The sequence below is a fragment of the Boleophthalmus pectinirostris genome, unplaced genomic scaffold (genome assembly GCF_026225935.1).
Source record: "Boleophthalmus pectinirostris isolate CB_2022bp ecotype Guang Dong unplaced genomic scaffold, ASM2622593v1 HiC_scaffold_16, whole genome shotgun sequence".
NCBI lineage: Eukaryota > Metazoa > Chordata > Actinopteri > Gobiiformes > Gobiidae > Boleophthalmus > Boleophthalmus pectinirostris.
In genome coordinates this window covers 22,940,803-22,963,355 of record NW_026571095.1, presented here as the reverse complement: position 1 = coordinate 22,963,355, position 22,553 = coordinate 22,940,803, and the positions used below count along the sequence as shown (strand labels likewise).

Genomic DNA, 22,553 nt, shown 5'->3' with positions numbered 1-22,553 from the left:
CACAATATAAACAAACCAGAACAGTAGGTAACACTAGGCCAAGTTACACTGCAGGTCATATATGTTTTTTTCCGTGATGCATGTGAAACGTTGGTTCTTATTGGTCATCTATCTATACATTTTATTTCCCTCGCCTCCGATTTACAGTTTAGTCTTTCGATCATTGATTCTGCAGAAATCTGCAATGTTTTTCAGTCCCTTCTGATATTTGTTTTTTTCCCTTGGAAGCAACCACATCTGTTTTGATATGGACAGACTATGCCTTTCTGGCTAATTCAGAAATAAAAACACAGGAAATCTGAGAAACAAAAGATGTAAAAGTTGCTCTACTGTGGAACATTTCAGGCAAAGCAGGTGGTAATGCTCCCACTAAGTTTATCTGCATGTTTTAAAGCAGTGGACACACCTAATATTCCCACCTCCTGGACTAAAAACTTCAGTGCAAGTAATCCATTTGCCCTGCTACTGGGTTTTAGACATATATACTGTATTTATATACAGTCTATCTTTATACAGTCTTTGTATTAGGTTATTAATTTTATGTAGCCATAAGCAGGTTAAAAGTGAGCCAAGTAACGTTTATGCACAAAATTATTTTTGGCATTTCTTGGCATAAAACTGACCACCACTCCAGACATTAAATGAGTGGCAAATAAACTAAATAAATAATTTAATAAATAAAATGCTTATCTGTCTTTCAAATAATCACTGATATTACGGGTAAAGCCTGATCACTCATCAAACTTGTTGTATCCTTTGTCACTTTAATTTGCACACTGGCAAACACTCAAAGGAGAACAGTTTTATTGTTTATTATTTTCCACCTGCTGTGTAAAGTATGTGTTTTTGTGGGCAGCTGTAGGTGTCAGTGTTGCGTGTTTATTCCACATTTCTTTATCTCTGAATGGAGCCGCGGAATGCGCCGCTCCCTCGGCTCAGGCGCAGGAGGAGGGCCGTGTGCGTCCATGGAGAAGAGGCTGGCGTTTCATTTTAACTCCCACTTTCCGCCCCTTTCTGCTCCATTTTTTTCACTTGTGTGCACTTGTTCCTCTTTAGCCATCCTCTGAGTATCCGTCAAGCTAAAATCACACCTTCAAATATTAAATTTCTCTGGAATTACGAACATTTCTTGGCCGATTTGGTGGAGTTCGTCGCTTCAATCTCCTGCACTTGGTAAGGATAAAAACATGTTACAACTATTTTGTTCGTACTTTTAACAAGCCTAGATACGTAAACAACAATGGGTAACGATTAACATAAGGACAACATTAACTATCAACGTTTAACCAAATATATGACCTATTCATTTGCATAATTTTAACAATTGTTTCCAAACTTTACGCAAATTGGCATCGTTACGCATGTTTGCTAATGCTAACTTTTACCACTGGAAAACATTAGCCAGCCTAGCATACACCTGTTGCTGCTCCCACACTATGTTTTCCCCTGTTTATTTATTACAAACTGTTTTCATTGGTTAAGTTTTGTGTATCTGAGCAGTTTTTCGGTGCGTAACCACAAATCTTCTTGCATTCCTCACATTCTGGAGATAACGCCTCAAAACCTTAATTTATTGACAACTTTACTGTCACACAATTTGTTTTTCTAATTTAGCTCTTTTGACCTTAACGATCTGGAAGAATTATACGTTTTCTTAGTAACTATAAAGCCCAAGAACTGATAAGTAGACAAGTTTTTTTGTTTTATTTTTTTTTTTTTTTTGGCAGTCTTTTGAACTTTATCTTAATCCTACACTTGACAGCCCTAATGTGGAGAAGAAGCAGACAAAAACACCAAAGACTTCTTATGTAAACTTGATTTTTTTCTTGTCAAGTATAACTATAGTTGACTACATGCAAAAGAATGAAAGGGCATGTCTGAGGACTTAATCCTCCATTTAAATCTGGTATGGGGAGGTGTTGCTTTTCCTGTAGAAATAATGGGTGGTTTGTCATTTCAAATTATTGTGTTATGATTATTAAGAGAAGACATTGCAATTTTATGATAGTTGTAGTAGTTTTTTTTTTAGTTTATTAGTATTTATTATAATTTATTTTGCAAGAAATTCACTTGTATTCAGATTAATAGGTTATTTTTGTTCCTTCTAATATGAGACCAGCGTTAGGAAATCAAATTGAAAAGAAAAATAAATGTTTACATGACATAAAAAGACATATTCTTCTATTTTTTTAATAATGATAATCAATTTAAAGCAGTAGTATGTAACCTTATAGCAAAAAAACATAGTTTTTTATTACTGATATGTTTATTGCACTGAAAAACATGCATGCTTACTCTGAATTTGCTCGCATCTCCACAAACCTGACTCTTATTTAGCCTCCTGCCTCCTGTTTCCATAGTAATATTGTTATTTTGGCTATAATATTTAATAGATCTGTTTTATGCCATACTAGCTCCACGGAGAATGTTCCAAAGTATGTTTTTAATTTTATATTTCCCAGGAATCATGCAGTTGACTACTATCACTAAGTATTTGGTTTGGTTGAAGATGAATGCTAGAATCAGTGGCACCTATTTTGTGAAATTTGCCCCGGTCTGCTCCTTGAACAGTGTGTAAAGTGTAAACAGTTATCTCTTGTAGTGAATGAGTTACTCCTAACCCTCCTAACCTAATATGCATTTTTATTATCTTGACTACACTGTCACTTTAAAACGTACTGCTTCCACTATAAAGAGCCCATTTTATGCTGTTTTCTGATGTTATAATATTGTTTACTCATCAAAATCGTATGCAGAGTTGTGTTTTGTTTCATTCACACACGTTGAACACACAAATCCTACATATTTTGAGTTCTTCTCTTGAGCAGAAAACACTCTGCTCCACCTTATGGATCATTTTAGCCCTGGAATTGCCAATCTCTGCTGAACTAAAGGTAAAAGTTAGATGTGAAAATGTTCCCTTCATGACATTACAAGGTGGAACCAAGCAATTTGAGCTTTGGAGATGTAAACAGACAATAATAAAGGGTTACCTAAACGTGTGTGAATGAAGCAAAACACAATTCTGGGTCTGTTTTTGAGGAGGTAACATAATAACATGGCTTAAAGCTCACAACTGTCAATTATATAATATTTTACTCTAAACTAAATGTAACTTTCTTATCTTAAGTAACTCTAAGCATGACGTTTGAGGCTGCATTACATCACAAAGGATGGATGATGGATTCACAGGTTTGTACTGACAGAGACACTTTGGCATGAGGTACAGATACCAGCCAGGCCCTGAGGTTAATGAATAAATGGTGAGTCAAGGCTAGAGAAAGTCATAGCTTCACTTATTATAAGACCTGTAACCAAAACATAAATAAATTAAGACTTGATTTGTGCCCCAGGGTCAAACCAACATTCATATGTTACTGTTAATGTTGGTGATTCGGGGTGAGTTTATTTTGTGAGAATACAAAACAAAATCTAGCGCAAGAAATTTAAACTAGAAGCATTTGTTCATTAAGCCACAAAATTATTTAGAAATTTCATCATGCGTGGTGATATTTCAAGAGATATTAATCTAGATTAAGCTTTTTATTTTTCAGTTTTACTATTTAAAACGGTTCCTCAGACCAAAGCAATCGCACAGTTCTGGTAAAATGTATTTTGCTTCTATAACATTTATTTTATTGGAGCAGGGCAGTAGTCCTTTAGTCCTTTAGTTGTTTAGTCTTAGCTGATCAAAATTTGTCCTACATTGCTAAACATTTCATACAGATCATAAGGATTTATATGGATTTGTATTATATTATTTACAACAAATGGTAGGAGAAGTAGATGTAAAAAGGCAGCTTAAACTCATGAGTCACACATTTAATCTGTCTTTACATGCTTAATATGCTTTAAGTAGTTCTGTGAGTGCACTACATAAAGATGCTTAATAATTTCAAGAGCATTTCCCCTTTTTTAGTCACCTAAACTATTGTCAGGACATGTCTTTAGTCGACTACTGGAAAATTTCAGGACTCCAGTGTAGTCCATGTGCCATCTCAGGTGAAACCTCAGCGTTGCAGTGACTGTTGCAGTGTGGCCCTGCTCTCTCTGCTCTGTGTGTGGGATTCCGCACTGGCCCGACCTGCTGCTCCAGTTCTGCCCTGGAGGAGTGACCTGTATTTCTTGGTTTTTCTTCGTCTCTGAGGCGTGTCTCGGTCGCAAAGAGGGACACTCCGAGCGAAAACACTACACGCACAGAAGTAATGTGACATTGAAGGATCATGGGAAAACAAGACGCACAGCATGCATATTTGTACAGGAGCAGGTAGAGCAGAGTCTGTGAACAATGAGGTTTACACAGTTTCACTTCAGTTAAAGGAATGTTAAGTGTCAATGAAGAGGCAAGAGTAGGACCCGATGTCACTGTATATTCTATTATTGGACAAAAAGTCAAACGTGATGATGTTTTACTAGACACAAGTTAATTTACTGTTAGGGCACTAGCGAAATTTAAGCCTGGAAGACTAACTTCGCTTCAGTCTACCTCACCACTTTTCCAGAGTTTACCTGCTCCTCAACCTTCATCGCTTATATTACACCAGCCCGCCATTCGCCACACCTCCTCCTCCAGTCAGAGCCCAGACTGCCCAATTTATACCCCCATCACACCCTACCTTCTCCCAAGCAACCCCTCGGCTCATCTCATCATCTCCTTTACTTTTCTCATCATCTCATCATCCTCTTCACTTTCCTCATCATCTCATCGTCCTCTTCACTTTCCTCATCATCTCATCGTCCTCTTCACTTTCCTCATCATCTCATCGTCCTCTTCACTTTCCTCATCATCTCATCGTCCTCTTCACTTTCCTCATCATCTCATCGTCCTCTTCACTTTCCTAATCCTCTCATCGTCCTCTTCACTTTCCTCATCATCTCATCGTCTCCTTCACTTTCCTCATCCTCTCATCATTCTCGTCACTTTCCTCATCCTCTTATTGTCCCTTTCACTTTCTTCATTATCTCATCGTCCTCTTCACTTTCCTCATCATCTCATCATCTCCTTCATTTTCATCGGCCTCCCTTTACCACCTCCAGTGTCCAGGCCCACATTGGGAAGACTCTCCATCTCTGTCGCCTAATCGTCGTCTAATCGGCCACACCCCTCATCATTTCTTCTAGCAGGGTCCACTGTAACCCATTCAATAAAGCACACTAGAGATTGACCAATATGATCTTTTTCATGGCTAATACAGATTACAGATAAACTCTATCCATAATCCTCTTTTACCACAAACCTTCAAGAAAGCAGCGTGGTCACGTTTTGAGCAGTTATCTATTTGCATTTATGTGTTCAAATAAAAGCTTAGTGTGTGCGCTTTAGACAGCAAGACAGCCAAAACTTAATAACTGCTTGTGCTGGAGATGTATTTCCTCCAGTCGTCTCTGGGGGATCCTTGATCGTGCAGCCTGTGAGTGTGACCTGGGCTGTTGGTTCTGAGGCTGCTTTAGTTTGTGGAGATGATTTTAACATGGTGTCACAATGAGCTGTACCCCTGCAGCATGTTACAGTGAATGAAAGCTGCTGTATCGCTTGTGTCTCCAATCTTGGTTAAGTGTGGACTTTAAGTGAATCATATTAAAGTAAATCATATTTTTTCCCAGTTGTTCCGCTGTTACAGTAGCAGTGACTGTCAGCCACCTTTGTTTGTTCCTTGTTTATATTCACAGATGATTTAACATCATATTTCCTTTATTTAGTGTCATGGGGGAAGTACAGTGGAAGACCTGACTGTGTTCCTGGTCAGCTCAAGTCTAAAATAGGTAAGTATTTTTATTGGACTTGTTTTGTTTTGTTTACTGTGACTTACAACAAAGTAAAGGCATCAACTTCAAAGTACTGGCTTGTCACATTTACGGCCTCATTTATTTTAACAAGGATTTTGTAACAAACTGCAAAGCTGAATGACAAGTGTAATGGACAAACCAGTTTCTGTTCTTTAGGGTGGGAAGAACTAAAAACAGTTTCATTGTTTAAAATTTCCACCGTGAGGCAGAGGACTGAACATGTTTTTCTTTCAGCAGATTTAAAGTCTTTTTAAAGACTCAGTAACTACACATTACTGAAACTTCTGTTGACAAGTAAAAGGTACTTATCTATTTTACACATGTGAACAATACTTTTACTGTAACTTTCCTGTTAACATATCTTAGCAGCTTGTTTTGGCTGTATACTGATGACATTATGTTATATTTGTAAACCAAATTTGAGTGTTTACAAAACATTATAATTTCACATACATTTACATGACGACAACACACAAAGCTGTAGACATTTGATCATGTGAGTTTAACCCATTCCTGTAATGTCATCTATAAGGCACTTTGTGTGGCTTTACTTTTACACTTTACATTGTCATGTATTTTTTTTTTTTTTTTATAAAATCAGCCATACCTAATAAATACTGCAGCTGATGCCTGATTAACAACACCAGTATTTGAACACTTCTGATTTTGGCTACGTGTTCGCATGTCCATTATCTAGAACCATAATAATAACAGAATAATAATGTGTTGATGAATTTCATAAAAGAATATTTCCTAAAGGAAAGTAAAGTATTTTCTCAAAATTATATGTACTTGGGCTTGTAAACATTGTATAGACCTTACGCTGGACCCAACAGGCATAAAAACTTGGTGTCTTCAGAATAATATTTTGTAATTCCAATTGTCCCTAACGTTTTTCTCTTTTAGTATTATAAACTATCTTCTTGTGTTTGTAGACTTGCCACAGTCCCTGGACAGAGCTGCTCCGGTCTGTGATGGCTGAGCTTCAGTGATGACGGTCTCCTCAAAAAAGCCTCAGGAGTCAAACCTGCGCCCCAGGTCTGTGCCTGTGCTCCTCCTCTACTCTCTGAGTTTTTGATTCAAACAAGAATGCCTCCATGTGTGTACAACAGTGTGTTTGGTCTCAGTTATTTTGAAGAGACATTGCATTTTTCATTTTCATTAAAAAAAAAAATATATATATTATTTTTTATCTGTTGTTTCCCTGTAGGGATCCAAACGTATTTAACATATTTTAATTCCTTATTAGTAAGTGTGTGCTGTTTTCTGTCTTAGATCTGGAGAGATGGATGACCTCGATGGACGCCTGAAGTTTGTCTCTGAGGACTCTGCGGCTGAGTTCATCAACGACCAGGGTCAGTGTGAAAACTTTTCTCCAAGTTTGTGTGTTTTAAGTCTGAGATTAGTCAGGGCATGTCCAGTACAGATCCACTGAACTTCTCATATTCTCTTTAATTCCTTCATTTTTATCACGGTCTAGCCAGACTTTAGAAAAATAAAAAAACAAAATATTAAGGGGAAATATGAAATAGGTCCTACAGTATTGGATAACTGAAGTTTTTATCGTCTGACGAATATCGTCATTATTGCGTGTTTAAAGCCTTTGCTGTTGTCCTCAGACTCTCACTACACTCAGCTGCAACTGGAGCTGGAGAGCGATGCCCTGAACTTGGAGGCAGAGACCTGGAGTCTGTCTGTGGACCAGAGCTTCCTCAAGGAGCTCAGCAAAGAGACTGTGAAGAGGCAGGAGGTCATCTACGGTACAAACTACACAACAGCTCACGGCAACTTTGCAGTGGTCTGTAGTTATTCCACACTCACTTTACGCATTCCAAACATCTTAATTATTCACTGCAAAGAGCGCTTTTCACAACTCTCAGATTAGAGGTCAGAGCAGAGTTTTGTCATTACAGTAATGCTAATGACAATTAGCATGCTAACAGCGCACTGGTTTGCAGACAATAAAAACTTGAATTACATTTTATTACATTACATGGAACACGGTCTTTTTATGCCTTTCAGCTCCCTGTTAAAAATAGATATTTTGTGTTGAATATTTAATTGCTGTGGCAACAGTGCAACAACATTTTCGCAAACCCATTCTCTAAACCTCCTCTCTCTCTCTCCCTCTCTGTGTCTCTGTGTCTCCCCCCGATAGAGTTGATGCACACTGAGATGCACCATGTACGCACTCTGAAGGTCTTGCTGTACGTGTACATGTATGAGCTCAGACAGTCAGGGATGGTGGATGAGCAGAGGCTGGAGAGACTGTTCCCGGCCATAGATGCTCTTCTGTCTCATCACCAGCATTTTCTGGACGCACTCAAACGCAGACAGAGACAGAGTCAGGAGCCGGAGGGGAGCAACAACTACCAGATCACTCAGCTCGGAGATATACTTATTACACAGGTGAGCTGAGACAAACTACATATAAACCAGAACAGGATGAGATTCAGACATCATTTATATAATAAATAAAATGTGCAATTCAGTTTTTATTTTTTTTATTTTATATTTGTGCTGAATTGAAGCACTGCTTCTGTAATGTCAGGTAAAACGATAACATCTCCCTGGAGATAAGCAGTCGGCTGCTGCCCCACCTGAAAAGTTACATCGTGTCCCTTTCAAGTGTTTATTTGTTCATCTGCAGTGGCTGTGCATGTTTTTGTTCTAATGGCAGTGGAGGTGACCTGGTGTAACCGTCTGATAGACGTTCTGCTCGAATGACTGGGATGTGTTTTGGTTTGGGCTTTTTTGCTGACTTCATTGTTATCCAAGCACAGTATGTTACAGCACCAATTTTGTGTTTTATAACTTTTGAACCATGTTTTTATGTGCTTTAAAGTAGTCCTTTAGTTTCCTATTTTAGAGCTCAAATTGCTGTGTACAGTTTTTACACAGAAGGAAGGAAGCGCTGTGTGTGATGTGAAGTCCATACAATAGCTTCACATAGGGCAAGAAAAATAAAGTTATTTAAATCTCATTTTTAAACTGTTTTCTAAATCAGTTTCAGAAACCTAAAGAGACAGACTTTTAACCAGTGTTTTTAGTGCAAATAATAACCTTAAAGTACACCTTAAAGTACATGCTGACAGAGGACTGTAGACCTCACACTGAAAAGGCCCAAAGCTGATCATTGACCATTTGAAATGATTGGCTCTCCATTCAGTTCAAAGCACAGCGCAGCACAGCACTGGCCATCGACAATCAATTAAAAAGCTTTATGCTTCACTTAATCCAAGCAATCTCTAGTAATAATCCTATAAAATGTGTGTATTTCAAGCTTGGTAAATGTATTGAATACATGCATGTGGAGCTGTTTTGACTGGTTGGATTATCAATACTAAAACTAAGACTTATTGACATTTTGTTGGCAACTTTGCTCCAGGGCAGAAAGTCTAGAACCAGACTCTAGTGTCACAGATCGATTGTCATGACAAAGATGTTTTTATAGCTCACTGTTATGTTGTGTATTCGCGTTTGTGATGCATTTGTGATGCGTTCAGATGTCAGAGGAATGTTTGGTATGTCTGAACTACTGTTGGATCAGCTTCTGCAGGTGGATGTCACTACTGTACAAATGATCAAGAGCCAGCACTACCTACTTAACTGTAGCAAGCCAAGAAATGAATACAATTCAATATGTCTCTGCATCTAAAGCCCTTGTGACAATTAGATTATATCTTCAAATTACCCTTTTTAATTTCTGCTGTCCAAGAGCAGTGGTGCAAGGATGAAAAATAAGCATTAAATGTGGAGAGGTGCAGAATTCCCATTAGAAAAGTTCCATCTGTTTAACCTGAGTCTTGTCTTTGTTGCTGTAGTTTTCCGGTTCAGTGGGAGAGGGGATGAAAGAGTGCTACAGTGTCTTCTGCGGTCACCAGAGCGAAGCCAACAAGTTTTACAAAGAACTACTTCAGAACAGCAAGAAGTTTCAGAACCTCATCAGGGTAAGTCACATTTTACTAAACTGATTCTTACTGCATTAGTGCTGTGTTGGAATATGAATAGAAATTTATGTTATTATCATGTCATTTGCAATTAAGCCTGTCATGATCATTACTACATTTACTTATCGTTCAATATATGAAAGCTGGAACAATATTTTTTGGGGTGAGTACTGAAATGTTTTGTTATTTCTATGCTTTTATATGATGAGATTTCATTACATATGCAAACTTGTACTAATAGGTTTCATATTCTGTTTATATTTATTGCCGCCCATGTTTTTTTTAACAATATTGAACATTTAGAATATTTTTGTGGTATAAATCTGCTGCAGTTTTTGTGTCAGTAACATAAATTAGTTTCAGTATTATTGCTTATCGTTTATATTTTTCAGCGATATATCGTACTTCCAAATTTGTTATCGTGACAGGCCAATTTGCAATTCAGTACTTGTAAATGTCTTGGTTGGGTTCAAGTGGACTAAAATTAAAATTAAGAATGAGAATACTGTGTGATTATTAAGCATATTTAGCATGCTGGTGGTTGTTAGTATTACCATGACAGCAAAAACTCAGCTCTGGCTTCTGAATGTTGTTGATAATGCTTAGAAATACGACTGCAAATTAACTAGTTCTAGTTTTTTTTGTTTTTTTTGTTTTTGTTTTATTGCTCATGCTATTATTTTGTTGGCATCAATTTAAAGACAACAACAAAAATCTGACAATTAACATAAATACATATTTCTACCATTATTTGCCTTGTCTTTGCTGCATGAACAAAAGGAACAGGAAGTAGATAAATCTTATAAACTGTGCTCCTTTCACATATCAAAAACTTAAACATTTCTCTAATAACTGTTCCCCGCCTCAAAAAACAAACCAAGTCTCCATTCAATAAGCCATATGCATATGTTACAATATCTCACTTGTGCTTTCATTAACTTGAAACATTTTAGTCACATAGTCCCTCATTATTTTATCCTTGTACATTTTCTTGAATTTAGAAACACCAGTGCAACTTTTTAAATCATGATTTAAGGTACAACACCTTTAATACCATTTACTATTTGGTTTAATATCTGCTTTGTTCTTGCAGAAAATCGGCCAGCTGCCTCTTGTGAAAAGGCTGGGGATCCCGGAGTGTTTCCTGTTGGTGACACAGAGAATCACCAAATATCCAGTTTTGATAGAGAGGATCATCAAAAACACGGAAGGTAATATGACGTCATAAGAGACTGAATACAACTATTATTATTTATTTGATAGGGACAGACACAACAAACACTTTATGCTGCTAAAGCTGTAATTTGGGCGAGGCACAAACCAAACCTTCTCCAAGTATTTATAGAGGAGGAAGTCATCTGTCTGTCTGTCTGTCTGTCTGCACTTTTATTTACCTTTTCCAGGGAAAAATAAGTGAGTCAGCACTGGTCACTAGCAGGCTCACACACACACACAAGCTCCTCTACATTGGGAGATGTAGTGGAATAAAATGTTTTTCCCCCCGTGTGGTACATTGTAAAAGCAGATATTTGTTAACCTTGCACAGCAAAATCAATTCTCTCATTATTTGTGAGTTCATAGTCACAGGGCAGCATTGTGGTGTGGATGGATCTAAAGGTTAATTCGGGGCAGTAGTTCTTAGCTTACCGTAACTACGTAAATGGGCTATAGCTGCTTTATTAGTATATTTCTTCATAAATTGTGTTGTGTTTGCCTCTGCAGAGAACACAGATGAGTACAAGTCCCTGGTGCATGGCTTGTCTCTGATCAAAGACACCATCGAGCAGGTGAACACTCTGGTGAAGGAGTACGAGCAGGTGCAGAGGCTCAGGGAGATCTATGGCAGACTGGAGCCCAAGTCCCTGGGCCGGGTGTCTGAGGAGAGGGTTTTTAAAAGAGAAGACCTCCTCCTGAACAACCGCACCCTGCTCCATGAAGGCAGCGTGGTGTGGAAGACCCCCGGACGACAGAAAGGTATGACACAAACACAGGATACACGCCAGGCTTTGTGCATACCCCAGTTTAAACCCGATGTAGATATGGTTTGGTTCTGTTCCAAATCTGGGTTTAGTCCTAGTATTGTCCTGATTTAGTCCAGGTTTCATTTGCGATTTATTCCAACATTTGATGTGGTGCATGTACAAGTGTCTTTATGGTAATTTGCTTGACTCCTCAATTCCTTGTTTTCTCAGCTGTCAAAAAAGAGCCAATTGGGAAGAAAAGAAAAACTGCCTCTCACCTCTAAGGTCCTTTCTTCTAAATGTGCAGGATTCATACGTGAGAAATCATGTCATTTAGAGGAGGAAGGGCTGCACGATTTACTGTAATTGAATCAAAACTGCAATTTCAGTTTGAGTTATCCAATCACATACTGCAATTATTTAGATAATAGAATGACCTCTGCATAGAACAACACATCCTGTCTTTGAATAGAACACTTTGTACCTGTAATTTAAACCTCTACAAACGAGTTCTGAAATGTGTGAGATTCTTGTATTTGTTTATCAGTTCATATTTCAGTCTTCTCTGCAATATTCTCTCAAACATTTGCGTTACGGTACAGAAGCCTGATACCAGCATGGCTACAGATGGTGCCAGAACAGCCTGCACTAAATGAAGAGATGATCACATTTCTTATCGAATTAATACATTGTTGCTGTTAGTTCAAAATATATGAAAGATTTTAAATATATGTTTAAATTTGTTTTTGTTTTGTTTTTTTGCAGAGATCCATGCCGTGCTGCTGTCAGACGTCCTCATCTTATTACAAGAGAAGGATCAGAAGTTTGTGTTTGCTACAATGGTGAGTTTAATACAAAAATAGTGACTGAAATTACAAATAAAAGTAGTATGATTGCAGCAAATGTTGAATAGTGTTGGATGTAGATTTGGTTATACAATGGTTTAAAGCTGCTGTACCTGATTTTTACTGTCTTCAAAAACAGAACTCATTCATTACCTCCGCCAAGGAGGTTATGTTTTTGCCGGCGTTTGTCTGTTCGTTTGTTGTTTGTTTGTTTGTCTGTTAGCAACATAACTCAAAAAGTTATGGACCGATTTTGATGAAATTTTCAGGATTTGTTGGAAATGTGAAAAGGAAGAACTGATTTCATTTTGGGGGTGATCCGGAAGAAATCCTTGATTCTGGATCACTTTGAAATTGTAGTTAACATTGTGGTAAATGGGGCCAAAAATTTTGTTTCTCAATATCTCGGTTAATTATTGACCAAACCCCATGAAATTTGACTCAGGGATGGACAATGGGATCCTCTTTCATATTCCAAAGGCTGATCCGGATCTGATCCAGAAGACTGATTTTATCGCAATTTATATAAAAAATGGGGGTAGTCCTTGGCGGAGGTCTGCGCTCTCTGAGTGCTTTTCTAGTTTTAAATGGTTTGTAGTGGTTCAAAGTTATTCCTCACTTACCTTGTGCATTCCTGAGTATCCTAATTATTAACCACAATGAGTTTATAAGTGCGTTTCACAACTCTGAAACCAGAGTCCTTGTGAAGAGGGGATATTATGCAATAGTTATTGGAGAGGTTTTAGATGTCCTCCATGCATGTTTCAGTAATTTAGAGATCTCTCCCTGATGCTATTCCTCTAACTCTCCTTATGGTTAGCTGAAAGATTCTGCCCAACGCATTTATGTGTCACACAACAGCCCGACAAACCTGATGCGATGTGCAGTACTTTAATTTGCGAGATACATGCCAATTGTAAGGTGATATTGTTCTGAAGGGGGGGTGACTTAGTGCAGAGAGCAAAGGGAGGGGGGCCTGAGCGCATCAAAAGCAAAAGCGAAACTTCTGAAAACATGTTAATATGTTGTTTTTGGTGCATATAACATTTACAAAACAACAACAACAACAACAAAAAAGCTTGATGATACCCCAGTTAATACCCCACTGAAAAAAGATACTCCCTCTTTTAGTAAATATGCAATGTAAAGTAAAATAATTGTCTGTATTGTTGTTATAAAAATGCACAGGTTCAATAAAGCTGTGGAAATATACACAGTTAAAATGGAGCTTATGATGACTCGCGTTGTTTTTAGGAGAAGATCCCTCCTGTGATCTCGCTCAGAGCTCTGATTGTGCGAGAGATGGCGCTGGAGGACAGAGCCATGTATCTGATCTGCTCCTGCACCTCCAACATGTACGAGATCCACACCAGCTCCAAGGACGAATGCAACTCCTGGATGACTCGCATCAGGGAGGCTGTCAACAGGTCTGAGATTACAGCTAGATATGGAACATTATTATTATTATTACACCCTGCATTAGGGTAGTGATATTGATGAGTGATTTCAGTATTTTCTCGGCCAATGATGCTCAAACTTGGCTGGATTTCAGTGTACCACTAGATCTAAACTCTGACTTTACCAGGCTTAAAATAGGGCTAAGCCTAAACCTAAAATGAAACTAAAATTTACAGATATGGCAGTTCTAAAAATGATTAACCCAGAGGAAGACACAAACATGAAAAGATTTGTCTCTAAATAATTAAAATACTCAAAACTGCAGAGGACCTTGTGTATGACTAGGGTAGAGGCATCCCACATATCACCAACAATACAGGGATCACAATTAGAAGAACACTGTTTAGGGCTTTTGCTTTTGCACTGTTAGAATCTATTTGCAAGTGTCACTGTGTAATTGTTAAGTGATCCAACGATATTAACAGTTATCTTTCTGGAAAACCCTCAGAGATGCAGGTGTTGTACTGAATCAAATTAAATGTGCTTTTGCAGTTTTGTGGACGAGGAGGAGCCATACAGTGAAGAAATGGCACAACTACAACAATTTCAAAGTAAGGAAGAAAATATTTTAAACTATTTCAATAGTATGGATTATATTTATTGTATTGTCCCTCATTAATCATGCAAGCCCATAATGTGAGAGCACTTAGGTTTTAAATGCAGTCAACCTTTATACTACGGCTGTGCAATATCAAGATTCAGTCATTTCTAATTGTCAGTGGTCGGTTTGTGTTTTAATCCAGAGGTCCACAGCCAATCCTCTGTCAGTAAAAGCATGTGTCAGACTTTGGAGAAAGACATTTTGCTATTTTGTTGTGTGTTAATTGGTAATGATTAAAAGTGTTTCTCATTAGCCATTAGTTTTTAATATCTTGCATCTTGTTTTTAATCATTTGAGAATCTTTATTGGTCAACTAGAGGACTTTTTTTTACCCAGCCTTACTTTCTCCCAAAGCAGTTCATTTATCTGGGATTGCAACACATTTTTATGTCTGTCCTCCCTTACTTTTGACAAGGACCTAACCACTAACAGAACTGACATGTTTAATTTACAGTGGACTTCCTAGTTGTTCATTCTCTTATATTTTTTACACAGACAGTCTGAAGGAGTGTGATGACCTGATCCAAAAGAGCGTAGAGTCCAAGCAGCAGGTCTGTGTGTCTCTGTTTGAGGCTGTGACTGGACAGGAGTGTCCACACAAGGGACTGTTACTGTGGGGCGACGCCTCTGACCTCCAGCAGGGGGAGACACTGCTGCAGGAGGCCATCCATGACGGTAAGGAGGAAACATGATCACAAAGATAGTACTTGAAGAACTACTAACAATGAAATTAAATATTTACAGTGGCCTCCTGTTGCTATAAATAGTTGAGTTGTGGATATTGTTTGTTTCAGTGGAGAATCTGCACAGCATGATGATCCTGGGGGTCATAAAGAAGCAAAGTGAAATAACAGACGGTTTGGATGAGACCAGTGACATCACAGTGCCTTTGAGTAAGATCTTGGATTGACTGAAATGAAAAAGGAAAAGTGAAATCATGAGAGATGAAATAAACGTAAAAGTAATTCACACAATGATTACATAACTGTAGGAATTGTCCCACCTCTTCTGTCTATTACAGTATCAAATGTCAAGTTGTGTCTTGTAGCTTAATGTAAATTTTTGGTCTTACTCAGATGGAGATGTTTCTGAGGATCTTGGCGCTGAGCCCAGTTCAGATCTTCAGTATGAGGAAACTGATTACTCCGAGGGTCTGGAGCTGTCTGTGAGTGAGAGACTTTGACATAATGTTCATGTGGACGAGGACTTGGTACCAGCCAAAACCCTCTTATTAATTATTTGTGATTTTGTGGGCTAATCCTAACAGCTCCAGGAAAAACATACAGGGGCTAGTTTCAGAATTCTAAAAACTGAACTGTGATTGATGGTTTTAGCATCAAACGCCGTCAGTGTCAAAGTGCTATACAATACAGATGCATATTAGAAACATGATATTATTAATATTATTTATTCATTAAATATTTGTTTGTTTGTTTTTTCTTTAGGCCGATGGAGATGACGTTAAAACTCCACCTTGCACTTTAACTCCCAAACCTTTACAGGAACAAGACACACTTTTGGTGAGTTACATTAGTGTGTCTCATCCATCTGTAATGTAAAATATAAAATAGTTCATGTAACCTGAAATTCTGTAAAAAGAAATTATTCTAATGAAATGGTTTGGTATATTGTTTATTTTCTCTCCAAAGGTGTATCAGAGAATGGTGCTGCTGGCTCAAAGACTGAACAGCTTACAGGTGAAGATATCTATATTAAACATGTATTACTTCATTGCACTGACTCGGTATCTCTTAACTTAACTCGACAGTAATAACATGGTAATTGGATGTAACTAAAAGTACAAATACGGTAATTGGTCAAAACAAGACTCATTTATTATTATACGTTATTTAAACGTCCACGGGGGCCAGTAGTTCAGAAACTGGACCAATCCCAAAGCAGCAAAACATGTTAACAGTGTACTTCAGCTGTGACAGATTCAGATACAGATGCAAATGGTCATCATGATGTTTTGCCTTTTCCTGATCACTTTCAGAAGAGTCGTCCCTGATAAGAATGCTACACATATCAGATTGGTTTCCCATCCTATTACTGAGCTGTAAAGTGCCTGCACCGTCTCTGGAAATATTTGAAGCTCATAAAATACTTGTGTTTCCAGGTGGTTTTAGCAAAGCACAGCAGTCAGGTGGAGATGCTTCAGGCCTGCCAGTCCAAGAGCAAACGATCGTCTCGACAAGGCAACACTTTGTTAGAGCAAGAAAACCAGCGCAACATGGAGAGGCAAAAACAGGAGCTCGCCAACCTCCACAAGATGCAGGCCCAGCAGCGGGAGGAGCAGCAGAGGTGGGAGAAAGAGAAGGCGAAGCAGAGGGTGCAGATGGAGGTCCTGGAGGAGGAGGTGAAGAAGAGAGAGGAGGAGTGTAAACAAAGAGAGCAGAGACTGATGGAGGAGAAGGCAGATTTGGAGAAGCAGAGGGGGGAATACCAACAGGACCTGGAAAGACTGCGAGATTCGCTCAAGAATCTGGAGAAGGACAAGGAGAAAACGGAGCAGGAGAAGAAGAAACTGGAGAAATTAAAGAGGCACATGAGTATGGTCAACCCGGCACTAAACATGGATGACCCAAAGGTGAGAGCAGGGAGGGGAACTTAACATTAAGTCCACACAAGTTTTTTTTTTTTCACTACTTAAAGGCCGCCACACACTATAGAAGAATTTGCCCGATTTTGGCTGCGATTTGCTTCTCCACGAGTTCAGGGAGGCATGACCCGACTTTGTGTCTTTGTACGTGATTATGAAGTCACCGCTCTTTCATATTGTATACAGTTAAAGACAGTACAACAGAGCGTCAGGGGCAAGTGGAGTTACAGACACACAAGCACAAAATACAAACTCAGTATAGTGAAAATAATGATTACTCACCTCTGGTTAAGTTGTAAACTGTAGTATTTTCATTCATATTATCAATAGAATGTGTCCTCTGCTAGTAATGACACCCAGTCCACAAAACAGCTCTGTTAATCCAGTTTGAAGCGTTCTTTAAAATTAAAAAGGCAAGAGTAGTTCCTCACGTTTCTGTTTATATCCGCACGGTGCACAGAGGTGAAGCTGGAAATTAGTGATAGTGACTCAACTTCCTGTGGACTTAATCGCCAATCTTTTATGCTTTAAAAATCGTGTATTTGACATATTGCGCCACATTTCACAAATAAAATAACTCAGTTTTGTCTTGTATCTAAAATAGAAGTGCAGTGCTCTGATCTTTAAACACTTAAGAGTCTCAAAGCAAATGGTTTTACTCTAGACAGGAAACAGATGACACAAGTGTGATCACACCTTTGTAGCCTGTGGTTTGCGATCGGAGATTTAAAATCTCATAAGGTTCTCCTCGTGTCTGGGGTGTGCACGTTTTGTCACACGTTTAAAAATCTGACCAAAAAATTCTGCAGTGTGTGGCGGCCTTAAGTGTGTATATGGTGTTTTAATGGCGTTATTGACTGTTGCACTCCAATTTCAAGTAGATGGTGACATCACGAAAAACTGTCCTAATTGCAGCCAGGTGTTCCTTATACCTCCACACACACTCCTTCTTTTTTTGACCTCTGTTTGAAATGTGGTTGTAGTTTAGGTGTTTAGTCCCACTTTAAAGATGAACTGCAAAACATTTCTGGTGGAGGGGCTGCTATCTCCTTGTGTGCACACAGTATGGCATTAACTTATCTATCTCCATGGAGACCACCAGGTGAAATTTTCTGTACCTTCTGTCTTCTTGTCCAGAGTCTGTTGAGTTTCCCATCCATCAGAAGCACAGTCAGCAGCGTGGGGAACATCACTGCAGCGCCATATGTTGTTCCGACCCAAAAATCTGACTCCAAAGAGGTTCCTCCGAGGGTTCCCCCCCGAAGAGAGAGCATCAGCCCCAAACCCACCAAACCCTACGTGCCCATCCATCTACGCAGCACCACCAACGACACCAGCCCTGCAGTGCGGCCAGGGGGCGCCATAGAGCAGGTCATCCCCACCAAACTGGAGGGCATCAGCAAAAAGAAGGTCAAGACCAAACCATCTCATAAGAGAACTAACAGTGCAGGTCAGATCATTAATATTATAACTAAGGGTGGGCGATATCTCAATATATTTAAAATATCGAGATATATTTTAAACTCGATATGGATTCTGACATCGTATATATCGATATAATGCTTATATTCAATTCTGATTTTGCCGCTTCGCTTGTTTGCCTTCTCTGTGTGCACCACCGTCTCCCTGATTTTGTTCGCTCGTGTCTCATTCACTCCTCACTACCGCCGTGAATGCTGAAAGTTGGTGCCAGTGAAAAGCTTCTAGCACCACAAACCTTTTCCACCATTTACAGAAAAGGCCATCAGCAGCACATCCTCTGTCACAGAGAGAACACTCATATTCCACTGAGTTGTGTCCTTTAGTCCGAAAGAAGCTGAACCACATGAGCGGCATAAGGAGCACATTTATGCAAATGAGCCATGCGGTTTTAAGTTTCATTTCTGTAAATGTAAACACATGCACAAAACTGCATTAAACACATTATAATCTCAAAGGGGCTGATGTGGCTCTATAGTTGTTATACTTTATATGTTGTAAAGTTTAGTAGTGTTAAGTTTATTTATGCAGAAGATTTTTAATTAATAATCTGCTGCTGTGTAACTTGTACAGTAGTGTTTGAAAACGTTGGGTTTGATCTGCAGTGGATTGTGGGATACCTCATAGCTCCTTACTGCTGGATAGGAAAATAGTTCTGTTAAAATAAGGAACCTCCTGAGCTTCCTCTGCTAAAGGAGCTCATGGTTATCGTATGGTTAACAGAGTTAATGCAAACATGAGCTTGAGTTGAGTTGTTTTATTGATGAATGAAAAGAAGGCAACATGTTAAATTATTATTTATGTAATTAGGGATTTTTTGTAATCTTAAATGTGGCAGAATATTAATATTAAAATTTAATTGCGTTACCTTTAATATTAAATTGTTGATGGATTATTAAAGAGTTTTGTTGCCAAGAAAGTAATAACATGTCTTGTTTTTGAACATCATGTCTCTATCTACACCAGGCCTTTTGAAAGATTTGACTTGTGTTTCTTGTTTCAATTAGTATTATTATTTTTATTATTTTTAACTGTTGTCGCTCTTTACCCACAGCAAACATCGACGTGCGAGAGGTGGTGCCGATTCGAGTGACCGGGAAAGAGGGAGGGAGCCTGAGATCCCAGAGGACGTCCAGCCCCCAGAGAATACACCAGAACACTGGTACCAGTCTTGTCTAAATCACATAGATGCACTCTATGATTCTCTAGTTGTTTGTTTGTTTTATTTATTTAGTTATTTTGTACAACATTGCCAGTGCCCCACTCCTAATTTAAATCTACTCATTTCATTGTTGCGCAGTACACTAGTATAAATGGTGACCACATTTTCAAAATCAAAAACTGGGACACCCCCGGTTTGGGTTGGTTGGTAATAATAAAATTGTGAAACAAGTGCGTAATTAAGGAAAACTGTTCTGCACTCAGCCCATTCATGACCTACAGTATAGTCACATTTTCTCTTTCTTTGTGTTTTGGTAATTTTTAAGCAACTTTTCTGTATTTTACCTAAACAAGTGACAATTTATGCCTCTCTTTACTGAGAGGCATAAATGGAAGGGATCAAATTGGTCAAAATTAGGGATCCCTTAGACATTTTTTGTATAAAACTGCTGATAAACTGCTGAGACAGGGGACACAGGGCTCAAAACTGGGACTGCCCCAGGTAAATAGGGGCTTCTGGTCATTTTACTTGTATTCTCTGTTTCTGACATCCTACTTAGAGCAGTAAATGCATAAGGGTAGTGGTCATTTTTTAGTAGAAGGTCCACCATCTGCTTCTTTCCATGAAGATGTTGTTCCTTTGCTTGCAGTGTACCATAAATGTGGCATTAAAATTTTGTCTGGCATTTCATTACTGATGTTTTTATTGCTCACAGATATTTTAAGTAAAATACATTCTTACTGTAAGTGGAGTCACCTCTCTATACAGTTTATGTGTACTAGTACAGGAGATAAATACATTTTAAAGCCATGCTAGGGAACATGCCAGACTTAGGCCCGAAAAAGTTACTACGTGCGTCTTAATACGGAACCTCCTCAGTAATCTGCCTGTTTTCTCCTCAGACCTGTTCACTCCACCTGGACCCTCCCTGAACATGAAACCGCCCACCTCCACGAGCTCTCAGAGGCGGGGCAGCAGTGATGACCCGCCTCCTGTTCCTCCCCCTTTCCCCAAGGAAATCCTGGACCCTCTGCACCCCAAAGAGATCTTCCTCTGATCGGACACACCCTGCCCACTACGTCATGGAGCTAGTTCTTAATATTTTCATTAAGAAGAACAAATAGTTAAAATTCTGCACCTTAATGGACTAGATGTAGCTCTAAAACATAGTTTTTTTGTTTTTTTTTCAAAGACATTTTAGTGCATTTTCATAACCAGTGCAGTACCCCTGTTTTGTGTTTTATAATATTCAGAAGCAATGCACGCCTTTACAGAACATTTTAGGGTATCACCTAATAATAACTAGACATTAATTAGCCCCAGTAAAGCATGAACAAAGACTTAGTGTATTAAGAATGATTCAGGCTTATTAATTACTCTATTTGTTCATTATGAATTAAGCCTTTTTCATGCTTTATTAAGGCTAATTAAGTGTAGTTAATATAAAGAATTACCGATTTTTGTTTTTATCGTAGGTTAAACAAAAATGTAAAGAGGTCGAATGATTTTGTTATATAATATAGATTTTAATTGTTAACTGTTATTTTAAAGATTGTAAAGGGACCAATGTTTTGCTTGTACTTTTGTGTCAATGAAAAGATTCACTACTGATGCAATGATAGTTTGATTGTACAAAAGTTGTAAATATATTGTTATAATTTCCTTTTAGGGCAGATGGTTAGAAATCATGTCTTCTATTTAAAAAAAAGTCCAGTGGAGGACTTAATACCTGTATTATTTTCTAATGTAATGGTAATAACAGTAAGTACTGCTGCTGTTGGGGTATAGTTTTTAAAATATGTTTCCAGATAATTTTATACTCTGTATTTTTAGATACAGTAAAACAGAAGCGTTTAAGCCTTGTTTATTTTATTTGAAAAAGTAGTTTGCTCCTTTACTGACCCCTTGTGGCCTGTGGTGTAATTTGTGATTTGATGCAGCTATACAACCCACAAATTAAACTAGTCAATTTTCTGACTTATTGAGAGTCTCATTCACAGCTGTACCATTAAAGGTGCATCAAGGAACCCGCTCGTCTCCATGGAGATTTCATATTTTTTGCATAGAATGTTCCACATGTTTGCCTTACAGTATGTATTCACCAGTATGTATCGTGCATTTTTTTTTTATTACATTGCTGTAATACTTATTTAATCAAAAACATGACCAGAGTTGTGTTTTGTTTTATGCACATGTTTAACACAAATCCTGCATTTAGGCTGAGTTCTTCTCCAAACCGAAAACTGAAGTGCTCCACTGTGTTTTTAAACTCCACTTAACTTCACTAGAATCATTTGGACAATTTCAGCCCTGGCTTACGGCTGGCAACTTGAAAACTACCGCTTCATGACATAACAAGGTGAAACAGACTTTTGAGCTTTGGAGATGTAGATAAATAAAAATAAAGGGATACTCAAACGTGTGTGAATCAAACTTAACACAATTCTGTTGAGTTGATGAGATAACACTGTAACACGCTAAACGCACAAGAATCCACTTTGTGTAATCAAAAGATGTACACTATACTTGAGTGACTCTATACATTGTGAATTGCATCAAAATATATTTCTTATTTAACTTTTCTTTTGCTGCAAAGATGTAGATATTAAAATTATTTAGTTTTATTAATAAGTAAACAAACCAACTTTTTTCACAGATGGACAGAATGCATGCATGTGAAAATATGTAAAAAATAAAAATAAAAAAAT

The 22,553-nt window shown here is 38.1% G+C and overlaps 1 protein-coding gene across 3 annotated transcripts; it reads left to right on the top strand.

The window, feature by feature from the left end:
• The first annotated feature begins 1,040 nt into the window (after positions 1-1,040).
• arhgef18a (rho/rac guanine nucleotide exchange factor (GEF) 18a) lies at positions 1,041-22,545 on the top strand. Of its 3 annotated transcripts, none has more exons than XM_020929167.2 (22): positions 1,041-1,173; positions 5,701-5,763; positions 6,025-6,088; positions 6,723-6,825; positions 7,063-7,142; positions 7,407-7,547; positions 7,946-8,196; positions 9,612-9,737; positions 10,831-10,948; positions 11,460-11,711; positions 12,464-12,540; positions 13,798-13,970; positions 14,494-14,552; positions 15,098-15,277; positions 15,397-15,495; positions 15,679-15,767; positions 16,048-16,122; positions 16,252-16,299; positions 16,722-17,192; positions 18,342-18,654; positions 19,738-19,845; positions 20,748-22,545. In XM_020929167.2, exons 4-22 carry the CDS (start codon positions 6,779-6,781, stop codon positions 20,900-20,902), a joined length of 2,862 nt encoding a protein of 953 aa, XP_020784826.2. In that variant the 5' UTR covers positions 1,041-1,173; positions 5,701-5,763; positions 6,025-6,088; positions 6,723-6,778; the 3' UTR covers positions 20,903-22,545. The 3 variants fall into 3 exon arrangements, with proteins under 3 accessions (XP_020784826.2, XP_020784827.2, XP_020784828.2); XM_020929168.2 differs by having other exon boundaries at positions 6,022-6,088; XM_020929169.2 differs by lacking the exon at positions 6,025-6,088.
• Positions 22,546-22,553: the final 8 nt, after the last annotated feature.